This window comes from Camelus dromedarius, chromosome 15 (assembly GCF_036321535.1).
Source record: "Camelus dromedarius isolate mCamDro1 chromosome 15, mCamDro1.pat, whole genome shotgun sequence".
Taxonomy (NCBI): domain Eukaryota; kingdom Metazoa; phylum Chordata; class Mammalia; order Artiodactyla; family Camelidae; genus Camelus; species Camelus dromedarius.
The window spans coordinates 24,069,461-24,082,096 of NC_087450.1; the positions used below are offsets into that span (position 1 = coordinate 24,069,461).

Sequence of the window (12,636 nt, forward strand, 5' to 3'; positions counted from 1 at the left end):
CCTTTTCTAAGGTTATTGCTTCATCTAAATAGTCTCTGTTCTAGTCAGGGTCATTTATAAAGTATGCCTGCACAATGCTTAAAGGTAATTTTGTTGCCATTTTGGTGTCAAGTTAAAGTTATAAGAGAGAAATTTACCATTGATTTAAAAAATATTTACTTTGGTAAATAAAGGATGAACTCTAAGAAACCACATTTTCTGCAGTGTTCAGCATTTCAGATTTTTTAGTTTCTATCTGGAAATCACATCTTACCAAACTAAATTATTAACAAAAAATGGATAACATGTTAAAGGAATTTCATATGTAAGCAAGACTTTAAGAAGTAGGATAGGGCCATCTTAACTGTGCCATTGTTTCCCTTGTATGGATAGGAATACAGGATAGTAACTGTGCAGATGCTCGTATTCCTGCTGTTCGTGGCATCTCTGCAATGTGCAGGGTTCCTTGTCTGATCTGTTGTAAGTGACCCAATCATTAGCTTTTTATTTTTTCCCTTTTCTTTTTTTGGGGCATGTCATTCTGTTCAACTAAAACAGCCTTGGTATCCATCTAGAAATCCATTTCTAAGTCTAATTATGCACTTTGCCTTCTTTTCTTTGACTCTCAGTTATTGTCTCAGAAGTGTCCTGTTCTCAACTTTTTAAATGCCTTTGGTCTCTAATCTGTAAGATTCAAATCTTTGTGGGCATGCTCAGTCTGTGAAAGTGCATGATTGCCTCCTCAGAGCATTCTGTGATCAGAATGTAAAGTTCAGTGTCTTCAGCTGGAAGTTTTATCACTGTCTCCTGATTTTTTCATTTAGCTTCAAGACCAGCCAGCCTTGATAGTGGCAGAACATCCACTAGCAATAGCAATAATAATGCTTCACTCCATGAAGTCAAAGGTATGCTGTAGGTGAATTTGTTAATATTTAGCTCCATCCATTTCCAGATTTAAAAGTGGGAGATTGATGGAGTTTCTGGGTTAAAGTATGAAATCCAAATCAACTATGCTTTGGGACATAGTTCCTTGGAATACTTTATACTTTTCACATTGTAATACAAATGTACTTCAATGTATACAGATGTAAAAACAGGAGCAGTCATTTTGGTTTCCATTTTTCATCTTCATAGAAAAAATATTTTTATTGTGGTATTTATATTTCAAGAATATCTGTAGGTCCTTATTTTACTCATGTTTTGTCTTTATCACAAAAATGGTTGTCCTTAATTTTCTCATGATGCATGTACATTGAACTCAAGTGTTTTAGAAATACTTTTAGCTTAATTTATTCACAAAATGAGGGGGAATTTTTTTTTAATTTGAGAAGACAGTTGTTTGTGGGTAAGTATGTGTAACAAGAGCCAAATGGACACCTATAGCTCATATAAAGAATTAGTTCAAGGTAGTTTTTCCCTTAATTTTTTAATATGCATTTCAAGGTGAAGTTTTTCTGTATATATCAGGAAGCATTGACTAATACTTTTTTCCTTAAAGGTATACTGCCTACTCAGATTCTGAAATTGTTAAATAGATTATAAAAGTTTGTTAAAGTAGTTATTCTCTACAGTCCAGAATTGTTAATGAGTGCATTTATTCTCTAGCTTTTAGTGTTATAAAATCATTTTGTGTCAGTTGTAATTTTATTTTATAACTAAAGCTATGACTTTGTTGCAGTGATCTGAAAAATCTGATTTCAAGGAGGGATTATTTTCTCATTTTTATAATCATGTTCTTTTATCCTATGGAAAAATACAGTCTGAAAATAATAAGTCTTTTCTGATTTGAAAATTAAAAATTTTTTTTTATAAAATGTGCTATAGCTCATGCCAAAATCTTTCATGACCCGCTTTATTCTCTGTGATCAGGGAACCATGGAAAGTTGCATTTTCTTTCTTCATGCTGTACCTATACCATTTGCTCTTGATCAAAATAAATAAATTGCACTCTTAAGGAAGTATAAACTTTAGGGGGCTTTTTTCCAAAGGTAATCATTTGTATTCTGTACAGTTGCTCAACCTCAACTGAGTCTTTTAAGGCTGTATAGCCACCATACCAACCGTGGAAAGCAGGGAGAATCAGATGATTCAGACATTAAATAAATAATAAAATACTACATATCTGATTTTTTATTTTTACTGGAATTTTCTAAGTAATTAAATTATGTCTCCATTTGACTTTCCTTAGATGCCTGCTCTTTAAACAAAAATATGTATTTCTTTAGAGTTGTTCATTTAGGATGAACAGAGAAGCCTTTAAGTAGGAATAAAGACCTCATAGGAAGTCAAAGAATTAGAATTTTTGGCACTCAGAAGAGTTTTTGGTTTAAGATTCTTAATTTAAAATTTATATCATGCTTTGTTCTAAACTGTAAAGTGTTTTACAGTTATTTGAACCTGAATTTTTAAAATATATTATTCACTTATTTATTTATTTACTCATCAAATACATTGTGTGCTTGCTTTGTATGTTTAGGCTGTGGGTATGGTGGTGAAAGCATATCTTTGCCGTCATGGAGCTTATTATATTTGTCAATTTGACAAATAAGGAAGCAGGCTATGGTAGACAGTTGTTAGACTGATGAAAGATTAACATGGGTTACTAAGCGTTTCTAAATAAAGTTTTGAAAGTCAGTTTGGCTATTCATAAAAATCCAGTCAACAAATATCAATACTTACACAATTTTAATTTTATTTCTATTATTGAACTCTTAACACATCATTTACTCCAAAAGCAGGTGCAGTTAATATCCAAAGCAGGCCACAAAGCCACAGCAGTGGAGAATTTAGCCTGCTTCATGAGCATGAGGCTTGGTCCAGCAGTGGTAGCAGTCCAATCCAGTACTTGAAAAGACAAGCCAGATCAAGTCCATTGCTCCAGCACAAGACAGTAGAGAGTCGTGCACATCACAAGATCAAAACTGGCTCCCCTGGAAGTGAAGTTGTTACTCTACAACAGTTTTTGGAAGAAAGCAACAAGCTTACCTCAATACAGGTTAGTTTTATACATGGTGACCTTAATTGAGACTGACACTACAAGTTAAATTTCTATGGTTGAACTTCAGAGAGCTTTTTTTTTTTTGAGTTAAGGAGTGTTTAGAGACACTAGCAATTTTTTATTGTACCATCTTATATATCAGGAAAATAAAAGCACAGCTGTATTTGTTAATCTGCTGCTTTTTTTTTTTTTTAAACAGATAAAGCCCTCAAGTCAAGAGAATCTTTTAGATGAAGTAATGAAAAGCTTGTCTGTCTCTTCTGACTTTTTGGGAAAAAACAAACCAGTTAGCTGTGGTCTGGCCAGGTCAGTAAGTGGAAAAACCCCAGGAGACTTCTATGATAGACGGACAACTAAGCCTGAACAATTTGTGAGACCTGGTCCTCAAAAGACTGAAGATACCTTTTTCATTAGTTCTTCAGGAAAATCTACACTAGGCACTCAAGGAAAGATAAAATTAGTAAAAGAAACTTCTCTTTCACGACAATCAAAAGATAGTAATCCTTATGCCACTTTACCTCGTGCAAGCAGTGTGATCTCTACTGCTGAAGGAACTACTCGAAGGACAAGCATCCATGATTTTTTGAGCAAGGACAGCAGACTACCTATGTCAGTTGATCCACCACCAGCTACTGCTGATAGCAACATCACTGCAGCATCTAGTGAGTACCGTTTACACCAGTGGTCCTCTCCTGCACTTCACAGTCCAACATATGCTGTGGGTTCTCAAGCACAAAATGATTCAGACAAGCCCGAGTCTCTGTATGTGCAGGCTAGAAACTCAAAAACAGGAAAGTCACATTTTCTAAACCAAACTTTTGCCACTATTAAGATTTCTAAGGATATATTTGGAATATCTGCTAAAGATAGCATAGAGTCCTTTACTATGGCTCATCCATCTCAGCCATTTTTATCCCTGAATACAGAATTAGTTAGTAACATAAGTGGGTTACCTCCCAGGCCAGTCACCAGAGTAACTGACCAGGCTTCAGCCTCTTTGAATAAAGTTGCACAGAAAGATAATGAACAGTTTTTTGGTAATCAGAATCCTAGTAACAGTAACTCACAGTCTTCTGTAGATAGCAGTAATCTTACCACTCCTGCATGCCTCTATCCAGATGACACAGAAGCTGCATTGTTGGTTTCTGAGGATAATCAAACTGTTTGGTATGAATATGGTTGTGTGTGATCAAAACTGCACAGTGATGATGTCATTTGATATGCATTATGCTTCTCTAATCTGATTCGAAAAGCTGCTGTTGAAAACTTATCATTTAGCTAGGTTTATATTTTTATTTTTAAACTGTGGCATAATGTTCAAGTGTACATTATGGCATGTATATAAATGTGATTGTGTAACCACAACAAAGTTTGCATGAAATATTAATTGCATTGTACATTTTCTGCATGACTTTAAAAACCTTAACAATAATGCTTCTCTTTGACACTTCTTGTCATCTAGTAAGAGAACATTACTTTGATATCTAGAAGCATGTTAAAATGGTTGCATGCTATAATCACCAAGGAGACATTTTCATGACATATTTACTTTGTTACTTCCAAAAAACAATGCTCATTTTCTCCCTCCCTCTCTTTTGCTCCCCTTTCCTGCTCTCCCTCCCTCTCCTCCTCTCCTTTCTTTTTTTCCCAGAATGTGCACTTCATATTGCACATGTACAGTGATAGTAAGGAAAATATTTTTAAAAGATGTCATTTTCTTTTGCCATTTAATTATACCTTCTGCCCTGTTTTCTTTTCAAAGAAATAGTTAATAATTCAACACTTTATGTAGCAAATATTAACTACTGCCCATATTTATAAAATTGTTGAGATTTAAAGCTTTGTTAATATTCATATATTTAGTGTAATTCTTTTTTATAAAAAGAAACATCAAATTTAAATGTGACTGACACAGTGACTAGGAGCATTTGTATTCTATTTCTTCTCTGCACTTTTCTTCATCTGATAAATATAAGAGCTCAAGTACTATCTTTTCTTCAAGATTACTTTTTTACTTGGAATCAGTTAATAGTTTTTTCAGTTCTTCTTTTATATAGAGCCAAAGAGAAATAAAGCAAATCATACTCAATGTGTTGGAAATTTGCATTTTTACTTCTGTTCAAAAAGGGTAGAAAGTTTACAAAGTGGTGAAGACGGTTACTTACATAATTCTGTAATTCATTTATTATTATTATTATTATTATACATGTCTGTCCTTAAAACAATTTTCTGAAATGAGTACACTGAGCTAAAATAAAATGTAAAATTAGTATTTGTAACCATTTAAACAAACAAGTATGTTTTTAGTAGAACAGATTTTAGAACTAAGAATAAATGTAAACTCTTAGCTAGAAAATAATTATAAAAGATAGAGAAAATATTTGCTAACTCTGACTCATGTCATAAACTTTAAAATTATCTTGCTGTGGTCACAGAATCAGTTAACTTTGAATCTCTAACTCCCAGAATAAAACAAACAAAAAAAACAAACCCATAACCCTAATTCACTTTCTTCCAGAGAAGTATAGCTTAGCTCTGTCTCTGGAATGTTTTTACCATCTTTTTTTTTCATTGCATCTATTTTTTTCTTTTTCTTTTTTTTTTTTTTTCTTAGTTTAAGTATAGTCAATTATAATGTGCCAATCTCCAGTTTTTGCCATCTTGATTCAGCCTAAATGTTACTGACAGTAACTCAGACTGGCATCTAGAAGAAATGATTTGAAATGTTAACTTTACACATGGGGAGGAAATTGTTATTTTATACATGTTGTTATGCTAAATTATTATTGTTATTAATTGGGCTAAAGAAAACAAAATGTACAGAGAAATCTTTGCTCAATGCAATTTATAGCCATAGTAAATTAAGCTATCCTCTTGTACTTATACAAGAGGGCTAGGCCTGTTCCATTTATTTCTTTGACCCTACTTTTTTTTCTCATAGCCAGCTCTTACTAAAAATGGTTCTAGTGCAGGTAATCAAATGAACACAATCAGAAATTTTTCATATTTTTTAGTACCACCTTAATATATCTTATACATGAATATATGAATACATCAGTCTATTTTATTGTTAGTTGTTTTAGTTAGTCCTAACATTTCAAATGTTTTTGGGAAGCCTTTTCTTTTTTCAAAACTTAATGGTAAATATAGGTGGGATTGGATGGGGCCATATGTGATACAGATGTAATAATTTTTTTCCACATTGAGTCAAGGATTATTTCACAACCATTTCAACCTTTTAGATGTTATAAATCTAGCCTTAAGCTTTAAATTTAAAATATTAACTTTATGCAAAATATGTTGAGAAATCATATGCTATTATAGCAAAAACTGTGATTATTTTACAAATAGACCTATAGGAAAGAAGTATTTTTAACTCAAGTGGCTATAGTTATACATACAGCATGTTTGCAAAAAGAACTTAATACTGTGCATGTAAGACAGATAGATACATACCATGTCCACGTGTCTTAAAGACTGGCTGAGAAGACTTAGACTTCCTCCATAAACTGTCACTAGCTGTGGAGTCATAACATTTACCCAAACACTAGTTTCTTTCCTATGTTTCTTGATAGAACTTGGGATCCATTAGCAGTAGGAAGAATCTTATAAGTCATATAGCACCAGCATTTCCCAAACTGTAAAAAAATCAACGTAATATTTTCTATAAATGAAATCTTACAAAGATGCCCTGATTTTAAAAAAAAATTTTTTTTTTTTTTGAGATAAAAGTGAAGCAACTCTGACTCAGTTGAGCAGCTGCACTTTTTTCCTCTAAGATATCTCCATAAATATCCCACGGCTTTGTATCGTATTACAGGCATACCTCGTTTATTGCATCTTGCTTTATTGTACTTCGCTTAAAGTTTGTGGCAACCCTGTATCAAGCAAGTCTGTCTGTCAGTGCAATTTTCCCAGCAGCATTTGCTCACTTCATGTTTGTCACATTTTGGTAATTCTCAAAATGTTTCAGACATTCTCATTATATTTGTTATGGTGATTAGTGATCTTTGATGTTAGTATTGCAAAAAGATTGACTCACTGAAGGGCTCAGATGATGGTTAGTACTTCTTAGCATTAAGTATTTTTACTTAAGATATGTACATTGTTTTTAGACATAATGCTATTGCACACTTAATAGACTGTAGTGGGAACATAATTTTTATATGCACTGGGATACTTCAAATTCATGTGACTCACTTTATTGCAATATTCACTTTATTGCAGTGCTCTAAAACCAAACCTGCAGTATCTCCGAGGTATGCCTGTATTAGTACCCTAATTTTAGATGAAATTGAATAGCTTTCATATTCCTGGTTTAGGTTTCTAGAAATTATACCCTTATTATTTGTGATATTGTAAATTACTTTTGTTCTGCATCGAGTCCCCTTTGATCAAAGCAGTTTTTGCTATTACAGTTTAAGTAGGTATCTTACTTGGCTATAAAATCTCCAGCCCTGGTTTTCTTAGTAACTAATACAAATATTTCATTGTGGGTGTTTCTGCAGGCGCATGCAAGGTTATTTTTTACTTTAAAACTAGATGTGACCAATTAGTAAATAAACATAGTAAGTAAACCTATCTGACACTGAAAGGGCATAAATATATTATTTATAGCTTTTAAAATATAAGAATCAGTCTTTAAGTAATGAGATTCTGTCAGATTAGTAACATTTCAAGAGTTAGATTCCTTCTCTTTGCCCTACTGAGTAAGAGCTCTTTGGTTTCTTATCTTCATGAATTGTGTTATGTTTAACCTTTGATTAAATAACATGAAATGCTTTTCTCCTGCAGATGTGGACAAAGTACAAGAAAGCAGAAATTCAAAAAGCAGGTCTAGGGAGCAACAAAGCTCCTAATTCTATTACCCACTACATGACAAGTGGGCCAAGTGGTGAGTTTCTTGCTTAAAATGTAAATGAGATTAGTCTCATTTATACAAACTAACTGCATTAAGTATAAGAACAAGTGCACATTGCATTAACAGATGTAAATATTGCTTGCTTAATTCATGACTTTGTCTTACTTACTAGTCAAGATTAGTTGATTCCCAAAAGTTTTTGCCTGTCAGTGCAGGAAACCAACCTTTAAAAATTATTTTTTTCCCCTCAAGTTCAATTTTATTTTACTAATGAATGTTTTAGAAATTGCTTTTTCAGTTTGAAGTCTGTTTTTGTGGTAGGAATACAACTTCTGCAGTGTTCTTGATAATTAAGAATAAACTAAATGCCTTTTCTGTGAAGAGCCACTTAAAAATTGTCTCTGACTTTCTGTCACTTTCTTATTCCTATAGAAATATCTGGTGCATGCTGTTCTTTTAGTGGCTGCTCTGTATTTTATATCTGTCTTATCTTCATGCTTTTCTTATATTTTCTTTCTTCTTTCTACCTTCCAACTAAATACAGAGAGAAAAGTATCCTTCAGTTTCTCAGTATGAAGCCTTTATTTCTGAAGTAACAAGACACCCAACTATAGGAATCATTTTTTAAAAATCTATAAGGAGACTTTAAACAATCCTTCGTGACTAGAGCAGGCAACAAATACAAACCTTCATTCCTTCCTTGAATCAAGGAGCACTACTGGAGTCAACTGCCAAAATTTTTAGAAGGTTTTGTGACTTACTATACATTTTACTGTTAAGCTCCACTGAATAAAGGATGTTCTCTCGCTAAGGACCAAGTGTTTTAAAGTTTCAAGAAGTACTCCAAGAACAGTCTACTTCTTTACTTATTTGTTTATGAATTCATCCATGTTTGCTTAATGCTTCTGCTAAGTATTAGCCAAAATCTAGCCATTTATATTTAGTTGTGTAAATTTAAATTAAATGCTGTAGTATGTTGTGGAATGTACTATATGTCAAGATACGGAGAACATTGTTTTGGCATGTCAGAGCCTTATTTGGTTAGTAGACTGCATGTGTTGATATTCTTTTTTTTTTAAGCCAATTATTTTGATGTATTGCAAAAGAAATTTACTTTATGAGATAACTGAAAAATCCATAGTGAGATAGGAGTTATAAAAAATTTACAGTAATATTAATCTTTCCATATTCCCCATTAAGCAACACTAAGCAATTCACACTGGATCCAAGGTAATTAAAGTGTTTTTCTGAAACATTTTTTAGTAAGGTGGTTTTCTAGCAAATGGCATTCCCAAGATAAAGCTGTTGGGTTTTAACTCATTTCCCTTCTTTAGTATTGGGTTATGTATGTGTGTTTGTTTTTTTAACTTGAGAGCTGACTGTTGCTTAAGAAGTTTTCTTATGGCAAAAATACTGTAAATAATTTAGTATGATCTGCATTTTGCCAGGAACTCATTTATTAGTAAGGTTATCACTTATTAATAAGAACTTTTCTGTTTTTGTCCTTTATAATATTACATTAAAGTTGGTAACTGTTACTAGTACTTTTCAAATATTTGTATGCATTTGTTACCTTAAACATTTGAAAGAAGCACAAAAAAGTAAATTTAGTTAACCCAGGGAAACATCCCATTTTTTTGTAGTTCCAATTTTGTATCACAGTTTTATTTTCTTATGAAATCAAAAAAATGCATTGATACTATAATATTTAATGCAAGTTCATTATCTGACATAAATATCAGAATAATCTTAAAGGTCTGAAATGAGAAAGATACTGACTTTTTTATTTTAATTAACAGTATACTTCTTAGGCTCTCATTACCAGCTCTAAAAACCTTTTTGGAATAATCCCATAGTGTGTCATTTCTGAACTGTGTGTTTCATCACTAACTTAGTAGCCACGAGAAATGTCTCCCTTTCTCTTCCCACACCTTTCTGTCTTTCTCTTTTTGGTAGTCCATTAACAGTGTTATATTCACAGTCTACTTCCACAAAGACCATTAATGAAAAGAAATACAGCATGTATAATTGAAAAGAAACTGAAGTGAAAGTTAGAGAACCTGGACTTAATTAATGCCACCATTAACTTAGGTTTTGCCACCTAATAATGTTGTAAAGTTAAATCACTTTTAAACCCTTGGATGAAAGGTGCTATATAAATGTAAATACAAAGGATTCTTACAAAATACAAATATTGCACAACAGACATATTTAAAACCTATTCTCTAGACTTTGAAACACCTTTCTCCATCATGACTCCCTAGATTCAAGTATCAGATTGATAATGGGCATTGTGGCAGTCTAGAGACACTTGCATGTAAAAAATGTAAATTCATTTCTAGGTGAATAAATTGAAAGTAAATATAGAAATTATGTTTTAGGCAAATACAGTAAGTGGGTAACTTAGAGTTTTATTAACTAGCATCTAATTTGCACAACTAGGACACATCCCAGGACATTTACTGTAAGTTAAAATTTAATGCGCAGAAGGTGGCCCATTGAGGGGAATGATATCACAGCTTGACCTCTCCAGGACAGTAATATCCTATAATAGAGAAACTGCTGACTAAAGCAGCACATTATTGCTTCAAGCAGAAAATGCTTAAGGGCAGCCTATAAAGTACTGAATCTGAGTAGGCTGTCCCTGAGAAAATACAGCAAGACAACCATGGAAACATTTGAGACGGCAAAAGTAGGAATATTCTTAATTATATTCATTGCCTTTTTCATACCATTTCAAGAAAGGACTAGATAACCACATGAATATTTGACTTTCTCCAAAAGATACTGTCAGAAGCAAAATTTGTACGAAGTCACACATTTCCCTTATATAAACGACTTCTGCCAAACATAGTATATACCCAACTAGAAAATAACTGGGGCCACTTTCCTGACTGGGGCCTGACATGCTTTTAATTAAATGGCTCTATTCTAAATCAATACCTAAACCCCTAGGAAATTGAAGAATTTAAATACAGGGTAATAGCGTCAACCCAGACCTCCAATAAAGTGCTTCGGATCTGGCAATGTGGAAATGTATGGTCTAAGCTTTTGAACTGGTGGTTACCAAAGAGTTCACAAACAGGTTTGTATGTAGCACCTTTCATGCGAGGCATGGTAAGAGCCTTTTTAAAAATCACTGTGCATATTACAGAATTGCAGCCACCTCACAAATGAAGTATTACAGGCTGCACTGTCTTAACAGTTTTATGTCAGGAAGTGAAAAAGGATACTGTACCAAATCTGGAGTTACAATGAGGAGTAATAATGTATGCTAAATGACTTGTATTTTAAGTTACTTTTGAGAAAATTGGTGAATTTTTGTGTTTTCTTTTCTGCTACACTTAGTCCTGAGATGTATTTTTTCTTTAAGCCTTGAATGAATAATACAAAAGGACCCATTTTATAATATAAACCTTGATGTACATGTTGAGACATTTGGACAACAATGAAAATGCCTTAAAAGGAATGTGTATGGATAAAGCTGCACTTATAACACCCTTTAACAAAATCTGGTTTTAAATTGTCTTTTTCTTTTCTACTAAGGGTTCTCTCTTTCAATATTTGCCATTGTACTTAAAGCTGTTATTAAATACCAAATCAAATAATATAAAAGCTGTAACATTTCCTTTAAAAGTAATGCTACTGAGAGATTTGGAGTTGATGGCAAAATGTTTATTACTTGGCTATACGTAATATAAGCAACATTTCATAACAGAAAAATCCAGTTCATAACAAAATAGACACCATTGGTTGATTTGTCTTTTTTAAAACATTCATTATTTTCATTTTAGTTTTTAACTTTATTTCTCCTAAAAAAATTAAGCTGGTTTAATATTCACTTGTCAAACTGATATAAAAAGAAAGAAAACAAAGGGGGTATTTATAGCAAGTGGCTAGCAATCACAACATATATTTTAGTCAAGTATTATTCTCTTTCCCGTTGTCCTAGAAAACCTATTTTCAGAAATAACTCATAATCTTATTTAGATGATTCTGTTCTAATCATTTTAGGATGAGTATTGGAGGTTTTGGAAAGAAAAAGAGTCGGGGAACCTATCAGTTTTCTCAATCCCAAAATATGTTTAAATACAGTAATAGATTGTACAGATCAGTCTCTCATTTTGATTTGTAGACTTTGGGAGGCAGACTGTTAAGAGATGGCATCCAGCCTCGTGTCCTTGGGCAGGTTGGACCTTCTGGGCCTATTTTCACCATAATATGAGGAAGGTAGTTAGACCAGTTATCTGAGGTCCTCAGTGTCTTTGATTCTATTCATTAAGCCTTCATTTTATGTGCAAAGCAACCTAAAATTTCATCTTAGAGATACAGTACAGAGTAGGTAAAAACTAACATGGCACCTCAGAACAAGGTTATCATTTATGGAGAATATTTCTAACTCATCTCTTAAAACCACTCTATATTTTATGAAAATTCTGCAGACTTGCAGTTTTTAATCATATATATCCAAAAATGACAAGTTTTTACTTTTATTTTGCCTTTCAGTAACACAAATTGGTACAAATTAAGTACAGTATCTCTACCAGATGCAAATTATTTTTTGAGTGTTCAACTTTAGGAAAATAATGGTTATTTCACAGATAATCCCATTTGATTGTACTGGAGGAAATGAGAATTTTCTTGAAAACTCAGCTATTTTTTGTAGCTTAGTCTAGTCAGACCCTCAACTAGGGTTTTGTTTAAGTGAGGTGAAAAAATATGTCAATTTTCCTCATTCTGTTTTTGAACTACCTTCTATATGGCAATGACAATACATAATCCCGGGTTTTTATACTGT

General features: G+C 32.7%; 1 protein-coding gene across 9 annotated transcripts in view; it reads left to right on the top strand.

Annotated features, from left to right (window-relative positions):
* CCDC88A (coiled-coil domain containing 88A) overlaps window positions 1–11,765 on the top strand; it is a 105,392-nt gene extending 93,627 nt beyond the window's left edge. For 5 of the 9 annotated variants that reach the window (XM_031467046.2, XM_031467048.2, XM_031467049.2 and 2 more), the window contains 3 exons: window positions 804–884; window positions 2,715–2,974; window positions 3,177–5,125. In XM_031467046.2, the coding sequence (XP_031322906.1) occupies window positions 804–884; window positions 2,715–2,974; window positions 3,177–4,166 (1,331 nt within the window). In that variant the 3' untranslated portion in view covers window positions 4,167–5,125. Of the gene's footprint in view, window positions 1–803; window positions 885–2,714; window positions 2,975–3,176; window positions 5,126–7,771; window positions 7,872–8,382 lie in introns of those variants that run through there. The other 4 variants (XM_031467051.2, XM_031467052.2, XM_031467055.2 and 1 more) reach the window with 1 other exon arrangement.
* The last annotated feature ends 871 nt before the right edge of the window (window positions 11,766–12,636 follow it).